Source organism: Pelophylax lessonae (assembly GCF_965119305.1).
Source record: "Pelophylax lessonae genome assembly, chromosome: 9".
NCBI lineage: Eukaryota > Metazoa > Chordata > Amphibia > Anura > Ranidae > Pelophylax > Pelophylax lessonae.
In genome coordinates, this window is record NC_138776.1 from 66,380,060 (window position 1) to 66,400,542 (window position 20,483).

General features: G+C 46.4%; 1 protein-coding gene across 1 annotated transcript in view; it reads left to right on the forward strand.

The window, feature by feature from the left end:
• Window positions 1–649: 649 nt before the first annotated feature.
• PTPRE (protein tyrosine phosphatase receptor type E) overlaps window positions 650–20,483 on the forward strand; it is a 383,381-nt gene continuing 363,547 nt past the window's right edge. The window contains exon 1 of the mRNA XM_082267389.1: window positions 650–891. Coding sequence (XP_082123515.1) covers window positions 868–891 — 24 coding nt within the window. The 5' untranslated portion in view covers window positions 650–867. The remainder of the gene's footprint in view (window positions 892–20,483) is intronic.

Below are 20,483 nucleotides of genomic sequence, written 5' to 3' on the forward strand. Positions count from 1 at the left end.
CATACATGGACAGTATTGGGTGACACGTCATACATGGACAGTATTGGGTGACACATGACATACATGGACAGTATTGGGTGACACATGTCATACATGGACAGTATTGGGTGGCACATGTCATACATGGACAGTATTGGGTGACACATGTCATACATGGACAGTATTGGGTGGCACATGTCATACATGGACAGTATTGGGTGACACGTCATACATGGACAGTATTGGGTGACACGTCATACATGGACAGTATTGGGTGACACATGACATACATGGACAGTATTGGGTGACACATGTCATACATGGACAGTATTGGGTGGCACATGTCATACATGGACAGTATTGGGTGACACATGTCATACATGGACAGTATTGGGTGGCACATGTCATACATGGACAGTATTGGGTGGCACATGTCATACATGGACAGTACTGTACTGGGTTGGGCGGTATGAGATGAGATGTGAGGACAGTATCGGGCGGTAGGAGATGTCCAGTATCGGGCGGTATGAGATGTCCAGTATCGGTCGGTGTGTTGGGAGAAGGAAGGATGTCCTGTGCAGGAACCGATGTGTGATGCAGAGGGGCGGGCTCTGTGTGGAGGGCGGAGTCATTACCATTCATGGACTGACATGTAGAGTAGAGTCGTCCAATCAGAGGGCAGGGGGGCGGTGTCTGCTCCGGTGTACGGGGACAGGCTGGGTGTGAATTGGCCTGCAGCAGCCGCTGTGATCCCGGGGATTGGACACACACCCCCCGCCGGGACCCCGACACCTCACCCCCCGCATGGCACGGATGTTTCTGGGGCTGCAGAAGGGATGAGGAGCCCCGCTACCCGGGGAGAGGACGGGGGACACTCCGCTCAGATGGATGACAGCCACTGACAGCTCACAAGTAAGAACTTCTCCGGGGCCCCGGACTGCGGACCTCTGTACTGGGGACACCCCATCTCTGTACTGGGGACACCCCATTTCTGTACTGGGGACACCCCATCTCTGTACTGGGGACACCCCATTTCTGTACTGGGGACACCCCATCTCTGTGCGGGGGATCTCTGCAGGAGAGGTGGGGGTCACAGTCTAGGGGTGGTCTGTGTGCAGAGGGATCCCTATAGGAATGATGCGGAGATCTCTATCCTGGGGGATCTGTATAGGAAGGATGTGGGATCTCTTTTCTGGAGAGTCCTTAAAGCAAAGATTTGGTAATCTCTTCTAGGATGTCTCTAATTCAGATGTTTCCTAGAAAGAGATCCCCTGTCATTACTGTACAGATCCCCTGCAAAGAGATCCCCTGTCATAACTGTACAGATCCCTTAGAAAGAGATCCTCCTGTCATTCCTATACAGATCCCCTAGAAAGAGATCCCCTAGAAAAGAGATCCCTCTATCATTCCTATACAGATCCCCTAGAAAAGAGATCCCCTATCATTCCTATACAGATGCACTAGAAAGAGATCCCCTATCATTGTTATACAGACACCGTAGAAAAATATTCCCCCTATCATTTCTGTACAGATCCCCTGCAAAGAGATCCCCCTGTCATTCCTGTACAGATCCCCCGCAAAGAGATCTCCCCTATTATTACTGTACAGATCCCCTGCAAAGAGATCCCTCTGTCATTCCTTTACAGATCCCCTAGAAAAGAGATCCCCTATTATTCCTTTACAGATCCCCTAGAAAGAGATTCCCCCTATCATTCCTATACAGATCCCCTAGAAAAGAGACCCCCCCCCCCTATTATTCCTGTACAGATCCCATAAAAAGGGATCCCCTATCGTTCCTATACAGATCCACTAGAAAGAGATCCCCAATCATTCTTCTACAGATACCCTATAACAAGATTCCCCCTATCATTCCTGTGCAGATTCCCTGCAAAGAGATCCCCCTATCATCCATATACAGATCCTCTAGAAAGAGTTCCCCTTTCATTCCTGTACAGATTCCTTAGAAAGAGATCCTCCTGTCATTCCTATACAGATCCCCTAGAAAAGAGATCCCCTATAAAAGAGATCCCCCTATCAATCCTGTACAGATCCCCTAAAAATGGATCCCCCTATCATTCCTATACGTATCCACTAGAAAGAGATTCCCCCTATCATTCCTTTACAGATTCCTTAGAAAGAGATTCCCCCTATCATTCCTATACAGATCCCCTGCATATAGATTCTCCTTTTATCCCTATACAGATCCCTTAGAAAAGAGCTCCTGCTACCATTCCTGTACAGATCCCCCAAAAAGGGATCGACCTATCATCCCTATACAGATCTCCTAGAAAGCGATTTCCCCTATCATTCCTATACAGATCCTCTAGAAAGAGATTCCCCCTATCAGTCCTATACAGATCTCCTGAAAATAGATCCTCCCATCATCCTTATACATATCCCCTGCAAAGAGATCCCCCTATCATTCCTGTGCAGATCCCCTGCAAAGGGACCCCCCTTGAAAGAGATCCCCTATTGTTCATTTACAGATCCCTAGAAAGAGATCCCCTATCATTCCTATACAGATACCCTAGAAAGAGATTCCCTCTATCATTCCTATACAGATCCCCTGCCTGCAAAGAGATCCCCCCATGATTCCTGTACAGATCCCCTACAAAGAGATCCCCCTATCATTCCTGTACAGATCCCCTGCAATGAGATCCCCCTATCATTCATGTACAGATCCCCTGCAAAGAGATCCCCATATAATCCCTATGCAGATCCCCTAGAAAGAGATCCCCTGTCATTCCTTTACAGATCCCCTAGTAAAGAGATCCCCCCTAACATTCCCGTACAAATCCCCTAAAAGGGGATCCCCTATAATTCCTATACAGATCCCCTAGAAAGAGATTCCTCCTATCATTCCTATACAGATCCCCTAGAAAGAGTTCCCCTAGAAAGGAGATCCCCCCTATCATTCCTGTACAGATCCCCTATCATTCTTATACAGATCCCCTAGAAAGAGATTTCCCCTATCATTCCTATACAGATCCCCTAGAAAAGACATCCCCCCTAAAATTCCTGTACAGATCCCCCTAAAATGGGGTCCTCCTATCATTTCAACACAGATCCCCTAGAAAGAGATTCCCCCCTATCATTCCTATACAGATCCCCTAGAAAGATATTTCCCCTATCATTCCTATACAGATCCCCTAGAAAGAGATCCCCCCCCCCCCATCATTATTATACAGATCTCCTAGAAAGAAATCCCCCTATCATTCCTGTACATATTCCCTAGAAAGAGATCCCCTATCATTCCTATAGAGATCCCCCCCTATCATTCCTGTACAGATCCCATATCATTCCTATACAGTTCCCCTAGAAAGAAATTCCCCCAGCATTCCTATACAGATCCCCTGCCTGCAAAGAGATCCCCCCTATCATTCCTGTACTGATCCCCTACAAAGAGATCCCCCTATCATTCCTGTACAGATCCCCTGCAATGAGATCCCCCTATCATTCATGTACAGATCCCCTGCAAAGAGATCCCCATATCATCCCTATACAGATCCCCTAGAAAGAGATCCCCTGTCATTCCTTTACAGATCCCTTAGTAAAGAGACCCCCCTAACATTCCTGTACAGATCCCCTAAAAGGGGATCCCCCCTATCATTCCTATACAGATCCCCTAGAAAGAGTTCCCCTAGAAAAGAGATCCCCATATCATCCCTATACAGATCCCCTAGAAAGAAATCCCCTGTCATTCCTTTACAGATCCCTTAGTGAAGAGATCCCCCCTAACATTCCTGTACAGATCCCCTAGAAAGTGATTCCCCCTATCATTCCTGTACAGATCCCCTAGAAAGAGATTCCCCTTTCATTCCTATACAGATCCCCTAGAAAGAGATCCCCTAGAAAGAGATTCCCCCTACCATTCCTATACAGATCACCTAGATGGAGATTTCCCCTATCATTCCTATATAGATCCCCTAGAAAGAGACCCCCCTATCATTATTACACAGATACCCTAGAAATAAATCCCCCCTATCATTCCTGTACAGATCCCCTAGAAAGAGATCCCCTGTCATGCCTATACAGATCTCCTAGAACTATCTTTCCTATACAGTTCTCCTCGAAAGAGATCCCTCTATAATTTCTATACAGATCTGATCCCACCTCATTCATAAAGAGGTCCCCCTATCATTCCTATACAGATCCCCAGAAAGAGATCCTGTATCATTACTATACAGATCCCCCAGAAAGAGATCCCCCTATCATTCCTATACAGATCCCCTATAGAGAGATCCCCCTATCATTCCTAATCATATCCCCTAGAAAGAGATCCCCCTATCATTTCTATACAGATCCCCTAGAAAGAGATCCCCCTATCATTTCTATACAGACCCCCCTAGAAAGAGATCCCCATACCATTCCTATACAGATCCCTCTAGAACGAGATCCCCATATCATTCCTATACAGATCGGATCCCACATCATTCCTATACAGATCCCCTAGAAAGAGATCCCCCTATCATTCCTATACAGATCCCCTAGAAAGAGATCCCCCTATCATTCCTATACAGATCCCCTGGAAAGAGATCCACCTATCATTTCTAAACAGATCCCCTATATTTCCTATACAGATCCCCTATAAAGAGATAAGAGATCCCCCTATCATTCCTGAACAGATCCCCCTATATTTCCTATACAGATCCCCTAGAAAGAGATCCCCCTACCTCTGTATGGGAGGATCTGTAGAAGGATCTTTATAGGAATGATGATAATGTCACTGTATGGGGGAAATTGTAATTGTGGGGATCTCATTGTAGAAGGATCTCTGTAGGAATGATGAAGGTGTCGCTGTATTTGGGGGGGTTGTGATTGTAGGGATCTCATTGTGGAAGGATCTCTATAGAAATGATGGAGGTTTCACTGTATGTGGGGGTTGTCATTGTAGGGATCTTCTTTGTAGAAGGGTCTTTATAGGAATGGTGAAGGTGTCACTGTATGGGGGGATTTGTATTTGTAGGGATCTCTTTGTAGAAAGATCTCTATGAGAATGATGAAGGTGCATCTGGGGGGTAGGGGATTTGTGTTTGTAGGGATCTCTTTGTAGAAGGATCTCTATAAGAATGATGAAGGTGTCACTGTATGGGGGGATTTGTGATTGTGGGGATCTCTTTGTAGAAGGATCTCTATAGAAATGATGAAGGTGTCACTGTATGGCGGGATTTATGTTTGTAGGGATCTCTTTGTAGAAGGATCTCTATAGAAATGATGAAGGTGTCACTGTATGGGGAGATTTGTGTTTGTAGGGATCTCTTTGTAGAAGGATCTCTATAGGAAGGGTGAAGGTGTCACTGTATGGGGGGATTTGTGATTGTGGGGATCTCTTTGTAGAAGGATCTCTATAGAAATGATGAAGGTGTCACTGTATGGGGGGAATTGTGATTCTGGGGATCTCTTTGTAGAAGGATCTCTGTAGAAATGATGAAGGTGTCACTGTATGGGGGGATTTGTGATTGTAGGGATCTCTTTGTAGAAGGATCTCTATAGAAATGATGAAGGTGTCACTGTATGGGGGGATTTGTGATTCTGGGGATCTCTTTGTAGAAGGATCTCTATAGAAATGATGAAGGTGTCACTCTATGGGGGGAATTGTGATTCTGGGGATCTCTTTGTAGAAGGGTCTGTATAGGAAGGGTAAAGGTATCAGTGTATTGGGGGGGGGGGATTTGTGATTGTGGGGATCTCTTTATAGAAGGATCTCTAAAGGGATGATGAAGGTGTCACTGTATGGGGGGGGGGGGGTGGATTAACGACTGAGAGATCTTTGGGCACTGTGATGCTGGGGGGAATCTGAGGGATCTGTTGTTAAGAAGGTGATACATAAAGATCTCTGTCAGGAGGGACCCCAGATGGGGTGTCTGTTTGGGGGTCTCTGAGCAGTGTGGGATCACTGTAGATCTCTAGCACTGGTAGTCTGTAGAGCTGGGGGTTCTCTGGATTGGTATCTGTGGAAGGGTGGATGTAGAGTGGTAATCATGTGAGGATCTGTCTGGGACAATATTAGATGGGGATCTCCAGCTGTGGGGGGGGGGGGGGGACAATATTAGATGGGGATCTCCAGCTGTGGGGGGGGGGCAATATTAGATGGGGATCTATAGCTGTGGGGGGGGGGACAATATTAGATGGGGATATCCAGCTGTGGGGGGGGGGCAATATTAGATGGGGATCTCCAGCTGTGGGGGGGGGGTGGTCAATATTCTAAGGGGATCTATAGCTGTGGGGGGGGGACAATATTAGATGGGGATATCCAGCTGTGGGGGGGGGGGGGGCAATATTAGATGGGGATCTCCAGCTGTGGGGGGGGGGGGTCAATATTCGATGGGGATCTCCAGCTGTGGGGGGGACAATAGTAGATGGAGATCTCCAGCTGTGGGGGGGGGGGACAATATTAGATGGGGATCTCCAGCTGTGGTGGGGGGGACAATATTAGATGGGGATATCCAGCTGTGGGGTGGGGGCAATATTAGATGAGGATCTCCAGCTGGGGGGGGGCAATATTAGATGAGGATCTCCAGCTGGGGGGGGGGCAATATTAGATGGGGATCTCCAGCTGTGGGGGGGGGGGCAATATTAGATGAGGATCTCCAGCTGGGGGGGGCAATATTAGATGGGGATCTCCAGCTGTGGGGGGGGGCAATATTAGATGGGGATCTATAGCTGTGGGGGGGGGGGCAATATTATTAGATGGGGATCTCCAGCTGTGGGGGGGGGGGGCAATATTAGATGGGGATCTCCAGCTGTGGGGGGGGGGGGACAATATTAGATGGGGATCTCCAGCTGTGGGGGGGGACAATATTATATGGGGATCCCCAGCTGTGGGGGGGGCAATATTAGATGGGGATCTATAGCTGTGGGGGGGCAATATTAGATGGGGATCTCCAGCTGTGGGGGGGGCAATATTAGATGGGGATCTCCAGCTGTGGGGGGGGGACAATATTAGATGGGGATCCCCAGCTGTGGGGGGGGCAATATTAGATGGGGATCTATAGCTGTGGGGGGGGCAATATTAGATGAGGATCTCCAGCTGTGGGGGGGGACAATATTAGATGGGGATCTCCAGCTGTTGGGGGGGAACAATATTAGATGGGGATCTCCAGCTGTGGGGGGGGGACAATATTAGATGGGGATCTCCAGCTTTGGGGGGGGGGCAATATTAGATGAGGATCTCCAGCTGTGGGGGGGGGGGCAATATTAGATGGAGATCACCAGCTGTGGGCGGGACAATATTAGATGGGGATCTCCAGCTGTGGGGGGGACAATATTAGATGGGGATCTCCAGCTGTGGGGGGGACAATATTAGATGGGGATCTCCAGCTGTGGGGGGGGGAACAATATTAGATGAAGATCCCCAGCTGTGGGGGGGACAATATTAGATGGGGATCTCCAGCTGTGGGGGGGGGGGCAATATTAGATGGGGATCTCCAGCTGTGGTGTGGGGGACAATATTAGATTGGGATCTCCAGCTGTGGGGGGGGGGGCAATATTAGATGAGGATCTCAAGCTGTGGGGGGGGGCAATATTAGATGAGGATCTCCAGCTGTGGGGGGGCAATATTAGATGAGGATCTCCAGCTGTGGGGGGGGCAATATTAGATGAGGATCTCCAGCTGTGGGGGGGGGGGCAATATTAGATGGGGATCTCCAGCTGTGGGGGGGGGGCAATATTAGATGAGGATCTCCAGCTGTGGGGGGGGGGCAATATTAGATGGGGATCTCCAGCTGTGGGGGGGACGACAATATTAGATGGGGATCTCCAGCTGTGGTGGGGGGGACAATATTAGATTGGGATCTCCAGCTGTGGTGTGGGGGACAATATTAGATGGGGATCTCCAGCTGTGGGGGGGGGAATATTAGATGAGGATCTCCAGCTGTAGGGGGGGCAATATTAGATGAGGTTCTCCAGCTGTAGGGGGGGCAATATTAGATGAGGATCTCCAGCTGTGGGGTGGACAATATTAGATGTGGATCTCCAGCTGTGGGGGGGGGGCAATATTAGATGGGGATCTCCAGCTGTGGGGGGGGAGGCAATATTAGATGGGGATCTCCAGCTGTGGGGGGGGCAATATTAGATGAGGATCTCCAGCTTTGGGGGGGGGGCAATATTAGATGGGGATCTCCAGCTGTGGGGGGGGGCAATATTAGATGAGGATCTCCAGCTGTGGGGGGGGGGCAATATTAGATGAGGATCTCCAGCTGTGGGGGGGGGCAATATTAGATGGGGATCTCCAGCTGTGGGGGGGGGCAATATTAGATGGGGATCTCCAGCTGTGGGGGGGGGGCAATATTAGATGAGGATCTCCAGCTGTGGGGGGGGGGACAATATTAGATGGGGATCTCCAGCTGTGGGGGGGGGGGGGGCAATATTAGATGGGGATCTCCAGCTGTGGGGGGGGGGGGGCAATATTAGATGGGGATCTCCAGCTGTGGGGGGGGGGCAATATTAGATGAGGATCTCCAGCTTTGGGGGGGGGGCAATATTAGATGGGGATCTCCAGCTGTGGGGGGGGGGGGCAATATTCAGAGATGTATAGTAACGAAGTAGAACTACTTAAGTACTGTACTTAAGTACCGAAATGCGGTATCTGTACTTTCCTAGAGTAGAATTTTTTTCTCCTACTTCTACTTTTACTTCACTACATTTTTTCGATGATTTCAATACTTCTACTCAAGTATTTTTTTTTGTGCTGCATAGTTACTCGTTACTGTTATAAAAATTACCACTGCCAGAACAGTAGATGGCAGGTTGCATAAAGCTCAAAAAAATGTGTATAATGTCATTTGTAAATCAGCGCATACGAAAATAAAGGCTGTGTATAATAAAAGCTGCTATACCAAATCTTTCCAATAAAAAGAAAATATGAAACAAACAAATAAATGGTGCTACAGCGCTTAAAGTGCATCAAGAAACTACTAACAAACACAGGTTAATCATTTGAATAAATCATTTCAAATAATAAAAACAATATGATGTTCAAACTTTTGACTTCTTTCTTTAATAACTACATAACACAGTACTTGTACTTCTACTTTCAGTACTTGAGTAGAATTTTTTTTTTCAAAACTACTGGTACTTTTTACTTTTAGTACTTAAGTAGCAAATTTTTGGAAAAAACTACTTGCAATACTTAAGTAAAAAAAATGTTGAATACTTTAGTACTTCTACTTAAGTAACTTTTTCTGCGAGCACTTCCACTTCTACTCAAGTCATTTTTTGATCGAGCACTTGTACTTTTACTCAAGTAGAAATTTCGAGTACTTTATACAAGTCTGGCAATATTAGATGGGGATCTCCAGCTGTGGGGGGGGGGCAATATTAGATGGGGATCACCAGCTGTGGGGGGGGCAATATTAGATGAGGATCTCCAGCTTTGGGGGGGGGGGCAATATTAGATGGGGATCACCAGCTGTGGGGGGGGGGGCAATATTAGATGGGGATCTCCAGCTGTGGGGGGGGCAATATTAGATGAGGATCTCCAGCTGTGGGGGGGGGGGGTTATGTCTGTGATGTGGGGATCCCTGGTTACTCTATGCTGTGTCAGTGTGCAGTGAATGCAGTGTTGGGGACACACAGGGAGGGTTGCATGTCTGCACAGTGCAGCAGGTGATGTCACCCTGAGCCCAGCATGGTGTGCTGTCACCGGGGACAATATCTGGATCCACTCATCCGTGTGATTGCAGCACTCTGTCCGCGTCTGTGGCCGGTGTGTGTGAAAGCTGCATTTATTGCATAGAAAATCAGCCAGTCACATGGCCCGCTCTGACCAATAGCAGTGCAGCAACATGCTCAATGAAGTGCATTCATATCCTAGCATGTGGAGGGCTGGTGTGTGCCTGTGTCATTGGTGTCACCTGCCTCCTTATCTCACCTGTGTCCTTAGTGTGGGGTCACTGGGAGAAGGCTGTGGGATTCTTAAGCTGGCCTTACAATAGTAGAATTGACTTTGAAGCTTTTAATCTTAAGAACTTTTGTTCAATTTTCTAATTGTCAGTTTGATTTTATCGAGGATGTTTTTGCAGTGACGAGAAAATGTAAAGTGTTACCAAACCTACAACAGTAAAATCAGTCTGTATATGCAATAATTCATGTTTGTTATACTCACTGTGGAACCTAAGTGGTTAACCCTCTGCATTGTGCAAAACAGCTGTTCCTGATCTCTGATCCTCCCCTTCTTCCACAGTCCCCAATCCATCTCCGGATAGACCAGAGTCTTGGGGGCACTCTGCACATGCTCAGTTTGGTGTGTATTGATAGAGAGTTTTGTTTTTTTCTTGGGAGGGTGCATGTGATCAGCACAAAAATCTACTAGTATATACTATATAGCCAGCTTTAGGGCGAAGCTGTATTTGGATGTAAAAGCCCAAACTACGCAGACAACCCCCACTTCCTAAATCACCCACAACTGTATGTGTGTAGTCTTTAGGTCACCACACACATTACAATCAGATTGTACAATCTCTATACTATGTAATATGAGGACTTCCCTAAACTATACAATTCATTTGTATCTCATCAGACAAGCCTGTACTGCATAGTTATTGGTGGATCCTAAGCCAGCCATAGATGTGTTAAAAATGTGGCCGATTCAGCAGGAACTGGGCAAATTTCAATCCATCTATTGGCAGCGTTGCCCACCTCCCGCAGCATTATTTACTGACAAAACATGGAAAATTTTCTGACGGAAAACATTCTTTATTGACAACCTGAAAAATTACAAATTAATTAAAATTAAATTAATTAATAAATCCTATTAAAAATGAAGACAATCGATATTTAAACAGAACAATAAGGAAACTGGCAATACCCAGAACAAGTCATTTGCCTGCTTTACACTTTCAAAGTCAACACAGCATGGCAAATGATCAGCCCCTGATATTTACAGACAGTTGTAAAATTCACTGATATTTTACAAACCGTCCCTAAATTTACTGACAGTTGGCAACCCCGATGGGCAGGCTGGTTGCACTGATGCCGATCCATCGATCAACTTCAGTACAGCCAGCCTGTTGGTTTTTTTTCACCCAATCATTATGTTCTGCCAGTGGGGAAGGCTCTCCCTGCTCCCCTTGGCAGAACACAATAGCTGGAGGGATTCCCCCATCAGCACTGTGTTGATAGAGGAAATTGAGCAATTTTCTTTCCTTTACCCCATGGTTGAAAAAAATAAAAATTGCATAATCTATGGCCAGCCTTAAAAGAGAAGTTTTTTTTTCTAAAATCATACTTGCCTAGATGGATGCAGCATTGGTCCAATGCTGCATCTGTCCCCCGCAGGCTCTAAGACTGAGAACCGAGCGATTAAAGACCGCTGATCACTCCGTTCTCAGTGCTCTGTGAGCAGAGAGCCGGTGACTATCAGTCATTGGCTCTCTGCTCTGCCAGCCCCCTCCCCCCATGCTCACTGGAGCGCCATGCTGTGGAGGGGATGGGAGCGGCTGGCATGAGAGGCTGAGCCAGGTGACGGTCCAGGCATGTTGGCACATCCCATTTTTATTGTTGCGATCTTGCCCAAGCCTGGAGCAGCCCTGTGATATCAGCCCGCTGTCTGCTGAAAACGGGTCAAAGAAGTGATGATCTGCACTCCTAGTAGATACATATTCGCCAGCACACCAAGGATCTTGCAAAAGCAAAAACTTTATTCCAAAGATGATCACATCAAAAAAATATATAGTGCAACGTTTCGGAGCCGCGCAGGACCCCTTCGTCAGGCATGTGTTACATGTGTCACAGGGGGTCCTGCGTGGCTCCGAAACGTTGCACTATATATTTTTTTGATGTGATCATCTTTGGAATAAAGTTTTTGGACTGCTTTTGCAAGATCCTTGGTGTGCTGGCGAATATGTATGTACTTGTAACCGATCCAGTGGCCAGCTGGTGATCGCTTCAGCACCCAGGACACAATTGCCTACAAACAAGGAAGGTGTGCGATAGGAATATGAACTATATTGATCTGCACTCCTGTGATTTATAGGAGAAGTACAGCCAAACAAGCTTTGGCTGTACTTCTCCTTTAAGCTCACACATTACATTCTGATTGTACAATCTCCTAGAGATCTACCAAAAAATGTAGAATGAGTACCTCTCAGATTGGATGCAGACTGATTGGTCAGATTAGGAAGGTCGTCATATTACATAGTTTAGATAAATCTGAAGTTGATTGTATGTATTAAAATTTTATGCTCAGATCGTAATACATATGGTGACCAGGGCCGGCCCTACCATGGGTCCCGCTGAGTCCATTGGACCCAGCGGAACTTTGAGAGGGGCAGCAAATTGATGCCCAAGATTTTTATTTCCAGCAGTTTTGTGTGTCATCAGTTTGTGGCGCGTTACGGGCGTCATTTCCCCATCTCATACTGCCACCCGTAGTACAAACTGATGAGTATGAGGAGGCGGAGGGTCTCCTCCGGGGAACGTTCCTTATGTGATTGTGGTGTGCGCAATGACGTCAGACATTCAGACAAACAAAATAATAGTTGAGTTTGTGGTTTGGAATTGAACATAATGGTATGCTATATAATTGTTCATCTAGACAAGGTGCTGCTGTTGCATATAAATCTGACTTCCTGAATCCTGATAGATTTAATTTTAAGTTTTATTTTAGTTTTAATTATCATGATATAAAATAAAAATTGTGAGGGCCTTTTGGTGGGCGTGATTTTTTTTTTGGGGGAGGCACCATTTAATTTTTGGACCCAGACAGCACAATGTCTTGGGCCAGCCCTGATGGTGACTCTAAAGAAGTTTGTACATTCAGATTGTATAGTGTGTGGGAAGCTTTATTGACCTTTTGCCTACGTTGCAGCAGATTGGGCTGGATTTACTAAAGGTGATAGACTGTACACATGGGCAGTTGCAGTTACTTTCCCCAGAGCTTAGTAAATGTAGGAAAGCTCTGATTTCCATTATCCAATCATGTGCAAGCAAATTTTTTATTTTTTTTGTTAAAGCGGAGTTCCAGCCTAACCGCACACTCACCTGTCCCACGGTCCAGCGATGCGCCGTCTTCTCCCTCTCTGCTCTGCGGCGCCGGCATCACTGATGTGGGCACCCGGCTGTGACAGTTTGCGGCTTCACAGCCGAGTACGCACTGTGCATGCGCGAGTTGCCCTATGCGTCGTGATTGGCCGGCAATCTTCTGGGACCTTTGACATGTCCCAGAAGATTGCAGGGAGGGAGGGAGAGAGGAGAACTTCCGCGGCGCTCCGAGCGGAAGTGGGAGCGGGTACCTGTCAAAACTAGGTACCCGCTCCCCCCCCCCCCCCCAAAAAAAATGACATGCCAAATGTGGCATGTCAGGGGGTTAGGACTATTTAAAGCGAAAGTTCCACTTTTGGGTGGAACTCTGCTTTAATTTTCTTTGCACCTGATTGGGTATTCTTTACAACTTGAAGCTTTTCCACATTGATATTTAGGCCCCTTTCACACAAACGCACCTCCTGACGAAGTCCGTTCTGCTCAGCGGGGGATCGATCCGCCGCTCCCCGCTGAGCAGGCGGGTGACAGCTCCGTCTCTGCGCTGTGTGCAGAGACAGAGCTGTCAGATCCCCGCTGTCCTCTATGGACAGATCGGATGAGAACAGACCGCCTGTCCCTTTTCATCCAAGCCTCCAGACGGATGGAAAATAGGGATTCCATCCGTTCGGATTTCACAGACCGGATCGGAATCAGATAGCAGCGGGTGTCAGAGGAGATGTCTCCGCTGACACCCGCTGCCCCATAGGGATGCATGAAGCATCCGATTCGGTCCACCTGAAAAACTGACAGGCGGATCGTATCGCCCATGTGAAAGGAGCCTTACTAAGGAAAGTGTGTGCAACTGCACTTGCAAAGTGCACAAGTCTATCGGCCTTTAGTAATTCTCCCCATTGACTTAAATTTTTTTGTAAACAGTGTTTAATAGGACATGTAAGATAATATAGGGTTTAATAGGACATGTAAAATAATTTAGAGTTATGTTGGAAAATGATACTTGTATCGCGTTTATTTGGAGGAATCAGATTTCGGATGCCGTTGAGTTCGGTTTTCTCCTCTGTATTGTTACTAAAAAAATGCAACATTTTGTTACAATGTGCAGCTTACTAACTATGACTACATCTAATTCCGTATTGTATTGTACTGGAGATGTGGCTGTACTTATATTTATTTTGTGTAATACTAGAATAAGAAGCAATTCTAAAAACGATATTGCAGAGATTTTAACGTAAATCTGCTACTTTATGGTACATGGGAGGAATCCATATTTCTTGCACCCATGCATTTAGTTTCCGGTGACATTGCTATGACAGTGATTTTAAAGGTTCATTTGTTTTTCTTATTTTATAACCAACATGTTATATTACCTGCTCTGTATAATAGTTTTGCACTCCTTCTCGGGTCTCCTGCCAGCGCTCCTGGCTCCTCCCCCTTGACCGGTGCCCACAATAGCAAGTTGCTTGCTTTGGGGGCACTGGTGTGTGCTCGCTCCCGAGCTCCACTATGCATTTATAACCCCCAACTCTTTGTTTGTTTGTTATACATTTAATCCTGATCAGATTCCTGGGGTTGAACACCCCACTCTCCCACACCAGTACTTCGTTATCAGTGTCCACTAGTAAGCAGATATAGGAGGAGTCCCTTATAGTGCAGTTGCACATCTCTCCCAGTAAGGAGTAAGTATCTCTAATGGTTCAGAGAGGTTGGATTTATCCTTCATTTTATGGATAGTGTAGGACCCACTGACAATGGGGTACTTTGACGCACGAGCACGATATGGCCATATGGTGGGACTAAATCCTCATGTTTACTCATATTTAATCAGGTCTTATTAGACGTGTTATATTTCATGGTTATCCTCTGTATTTATATATGTATATTGGTTTTTATAGCAGCACCAGCATTAGAAATGCATGTCTAGGGTGTGCCCCCCCCCCCCCCCAACTATTTGTTTGTTTGTTATGCATTTATAAGACAGCCGTAGCTCAGCCACACCCCCTGCACTTTCCTCATTGGCTCATTGGTTGTGATTGACAGCAGTAAGAGTCAATGGCTCCTGCTGCTGTGTCTCAGCCAATGAGGAGAGAAAGACCCGGGACAGCCAAGGCTCCTGTGCACATCTCTGGACCTTGGGGCTCAGGTAAGTATTAGGGGGGCTATGGGGGGGATCAGCACACAGAATGTTTTTCACCTTCATGCGTTGACTGCATGAAGGTAAAAGAAACCTTCAGCCTTTACAACCACTTTAAAGTGGTCTTAAAGTTAAAATTGTTTTGCATTGTCTGCATTAAGGCAGAAAACTCCCCACTACCTATCCTACACTCCCCTCCCTGAACACTTACTTGACACCTCTCACCGATCCAGCTCTGTTCTGGCTTCAGCCCAGCTCTCCTCTCTTCCTGCTGTCACAGGACACAGTGAGAGCGGTAGAGTCATAGGAACCTGCTGATGTCAGTCAAACTCCTGTGGGAAAGGAAAGGGGGGCATGGCTTACCGGCGCTGTTTGTTTCTGAAGATGCACACAGCCCTGGTAAGGAGCTCATGGAAATAAGTACCTCCTTAGCAGTCAGCTTGCTTAGGGGGCACCCCATAGGAAGAAGGAGCATCATCGGGGTGCTGCCAAAACGCAGGTAAGGGACTCTGCGCAACATCTTTTTTATATTAGGACAAAAAAATGTTTCAAAGTGTATGATATAGCCAAACATTTTTGCTGGTTTTAGATTAAGCTTAGAAGGGTTAGGACCCCTGTCAGGTTTTTATTGCTGTCATTGTTACCGCCTCTATTTGTCCTGGTGGCCACATGTAGGACTGAAAGTGATGGGATGTTCAACATTTTACAGCTGTCAAGCCAAAGTTTCAGCATGGCAGCAAATGGAGGACTCAGCAATGGCAGCTCCCATGATCCTCAGATGACAAACACCCTTTAAAGTGACACTAACCTCTGCTTTGAAAAAAAAAAAAATCTATTTAAGGATGTATTTTTAACTAAATCAAAGTACCCCTCTATTGCTCTCAGCCTCCTCCAAATCTCCAAATGATATTGTTGCTGCTGTGATCTGACTTCCCGTTTAGAAGATGAGTTCTTCATGGTCCATTGTATAAAGGAATGTAGCCACCCTTCTCATGCTCACTCCCCAGATAGATGGAAACTCACAAATATTGCTGCTAATACAGTGTATTGCATCTGAAGAAAAATGATAAGGTGTCAAACTTCGACCCTCCAGCTGTTGCAAAACTACAATTCCCATGAGGCATTGCTAGGCTGACCGTTACAAGCATACCTCCCAAGGGCAGAGGCATGATGAGACTTGTAGTTCTGCAACAGCTGGAGGGCCACAGTTTGACATCCTAGAGCATTGATGGTGAACCTTGGCACCCCAGATGTTTTGGAACTACATTTCCCATGATGCTCAACTACACTGCAGAGTGCATAAGCATCATGGGGAAATGTAGTTTGAAAACATCTGGGGTGCCAAGGTTCGCCATCACTGCCCTAGGGCCAACACCAAGCAATCCCAGAATACAGCCATGCCACTGTCCAGCACACAGCGAGTAATTGACAGCCTCAGCTGTGCATCCCAATGAGACTGCATAGAGGGGTGTGTGTCCTTTCCCTCCACTTAGGTCTCAGATTACACTCAGGTACCTGCTCTATGCTGTGCAGTGTGTGGCAACAGATCCCTGCCCTCTGACTTCTGGAGCTAAGAAAAAGTCTTTGATCTTTGTGTTTTAGAAAGCTGTAGAGGAGAGAAAGAATACTGCAGATAAACAGGTACAACTAATGCACGGAGATTTGGACAGGTTTACAACCACTTTAATGAAAAGTAGATTACAGGGCCATTAAGTAGCGGATGTGTATGGATTAGTTTTGGAAAATAAGGATATTCTTGAGCGTCACTTTAAAACCTATTTACCAACCCGTGTACTCTTAGAAGTAAACCCAGACAAGCAGAACAGTCACACTCCATGCAGACAGAGTGCTTGGTGGGATTAGCACCCCAGGCTGGGTTTAAATTATGAATATTACAAAACTGAATAGTGAGGCACTGACCTAGAATAAGAACACAGAATGGGAGTTCAAACCCTTCAGACTGTGCTGTCTGCCTGCTCGTTCCAGGTCAGTGGTTCACTAGTCATCTCTCCTGGATGAGGGTGACAGCCCTGACAACCATGGAAGGTTCATTTCCTTGTAGGTTCTCTGTAAAGGAAACCCATACTGATGTATGTAATAATCAGCCATTGCTGACTTCTCATTCTGGAAATGCTGCGTTATGCTGATCAGTGATCACATGGGTTCAATGCTTTCTAGAAGCAGTACCCATATCTGGAGCTCTGACTTCGCTGGTCACCTTGTTGCAGATGAGTGACTTTAAAAGTGTTAAAGCCAGAATGTCAGGCAAAGAGCATTTTCAGGAGGAGATCATCAATGGCACCCATGTATGTCCCGGAGCAGTGTTAGGGCGGCCATAGAATCTCACCTGGTTCCTGCTGATTGGAACCATGTATGGGCAGGCTCATTGTACATAGTTACATAATTGGTAAGGTTTAATAAAGACAATTGTCCATCCAGTCCAACCTGTGTAGGTGTGTGTGTCAGTGTCCATAATCATTTCCCATATCCCTGTATGTTCTGTTCTTTAAGATTCATGTCCAGGAGTCTTTTAAAAAAAACAATATTACCCACTGACACCACCAATTGTGGAAGAGAGTTCCATATCCTCATCGCCCTGACAGTGAACAACCCCCTATGCAGCTTAAAGTGGAGTTCCACCCAAAAAGGGGAACTTCCGCTTTAAGTACTCCTGAGTCTCTGACATGTTGTTTTTTCTGGGGGGGGGGGGGGGGAGCTAGTTTTAAAAGGTACCCGCTCCCAATTCTGCTCGGGCTACCTAGGTGGCTCAAGCAGAGGTTCTCCTCTCCCCCTTTCTCCCTCACTGCAATCTTCTAGGACAGGTCAGAGGTCCCAGAAAGATTGCCTGGCCATTCAGGAAGCGCAGCGTGACTTGCGCATGCGCAGTGTGCACTCGGCTGTGAAGCCGCAAGCTTTTACAGCCGGGTGCCCATACTAGTAATGCCAGCGCCGCTGAGAGCAGAATTAGAGGAGCGAGGCTTCGGGCGGCTGCATCACTGGATTGTGGGACAGGTGAGTGCGTGTCTATTAAAAGTCAGCAGATACACTATTTGTAGTTGCTGACTTCTAATAAACACAGAGACAACCGGAACTCCGCTTTGTGATTAAACCGCTTCTCCTCCAATCTCATTGTGTGGCCCTGTGTCCTCTTACACTCCCTGAGGCTGAATAACTTTTTTCATATGCTGGGATCCCCATTGAGGTATTTGTAAATCGCTATCATGTCCCCTCTTAAGCGTCTCTTCTCCAGCTGGAATAAATATAATGCTTGTGGTCGCTCCTCATAATTGAGTTCCTCCAATCCCCTAATTAATTTCGTGGCCCTTCCCTGGACTCTCTCCATCTTCAGCACATCCTGAGAATTGGTGACCAGAACTGGACGGAATACTCCAGATGTGGCTGCACTAGAGTTTATAAAGCGGCAGGATTATAGTTTCAACTTGGGTAAAACCAGCCTGCCTGATTTCCCATGTGATTTTCGCTAGCTGCTGCTATAGCTGCTGGCAATAATTACGTTTTGGTGTGGAAAGTGGGGTCCCCCAAGGATCTGTCCTGGGACCAATCCTATTTAATTTATTCATAAACGACCTAGAGGATGGGATAAAGAGCTCAATCTCTGTATTTGTGGACGATACTAAATTAGGCAAGGCAATAACTTCTACCCAGGATGTGGAAACCTTACAAGAAGACCTGAACAAAATAATGGGGTGGGCATCTATATGGCGAATGAGGTTTAATGTTGGAAAATGTAAGGTAATACATTTGGGTGCCAGAAATACAAATGCAAGTTTCTCACTAGGGGGGGAACCTCTGGGTGAATCTAGGATAGAAAAGGACCTGGGGATACTGGTAGACAACAGGCTTGGCAGTGGCATGCAATGCCAAGCTGCTACAACAAAGCCAACAGAATACTGGGATGTATAAAAAAGGGGATTCACTCCAGAAATAAAACGATAATTCTCCCACTCTACAAGACTCTGGTCCGGCCGCATCTCGAGTATTCCGTCCAGTTCTGGACACTGGTCCTCAGCAAGGATGTGCTGGAACTGGAGAGAGTCCAGAGAAGGACAACAAAGCTATATAAAGGGACTGGAGGATCCCAGCTATGAGGAAAGACTACAAGCACTGAACTTATTCTCTCTGGAGAAGAGACGATTGAGGGGGGATATGATATCAATGTACAAATACCCAACTGGTGACCCTAGCATAGGGAACAAACTATTCAGCAAAAGGGAATATAAAAGGACTTGAGGTCATTCACTAAAATTAGAAGAGAAGCGGTTTAACCTTAAACTGCATAAAGGGTTCTTTACCATCAGAGCAGTAAGGATGTGGAATTTTCTTCCACAAGCAGTGGTGTCAGCAGGGAGCATCGATAGCTTCAAAAAACTATCAGATGGGCACTTTAAAGACCACAACATACAGGGGTATATGAGGTACTATTGTCATAAACACACCCACACACTCATCATAGGTTGAACTGGATGGACTGGTGTCTTTTTTTCACTATGTAATAATCACTGTCCTCTCCTGATGGGGATGGCTCCCCCACTGGGAAAATACAATGTCTCAGCAGAAGGGATTCCCCTGTCCGCACTGTCGGTGTTGATGGAGGAATCGAGCGAATTCCTTTTGTTACAGGTAAAAAAATTCCATCCGTGTATGGGCAGCCTAAGATGTGTATGGAAGGCAATGACAGTTATGTGTCACATGAAATATGCGTGTCCTCGCTGTTCAGTAAAAGGAAGTAGAATTGGCGTGGAAGGAGCCACTCCTAAACATGCGATTGTTCTTATTGATTGCCATCAGTCACTTTACTGCAGACTTTCACAAGGTTCAGGCGTTGTGTAACTAGCGCTGTCTGAACAATCGATCTGATAAAGACGCTGTGTGTTCAGTCCAAGTGCTGGGCTGTACATATGGGGGGGGGGGGCTGCTTGTAGTATCTGGGTCCCCCCAAATGTGTCTGTGCTGGGAATGGGTTCTACATTTTATGAACCTATATAGCAGCAATCTCTGGGGTTCACTCTGTGTGCCCATACAGTGCAAAAGAAGTTGCAACATGACCATCTAGCCCTGTAATCCTTCTCATTTCATGTCGGTTTATTAGCCAATATCTGCGGCCACACTAGTCATTGTATTTTCATGAATGACAAAAAAAAAAAAACACTCACTGTAAAAAAGTAATGCATCACACAGTGCTGTCAGTTCAACAGTGGAAGCTTGCTGACAGGAGGAGAGAGTGATGGCTTTATCATTGTGCTGGTGTTCCTTTGCTGTCCATTTAACAGGCTGAGGGCTGGTTGAAGATTTATTATTTAAAGCAGGGATTCCCAAACTACGGTCCTGCATCTGTTGCAGAACTACACATCCCATGAGGTATTGTAAAACTCTG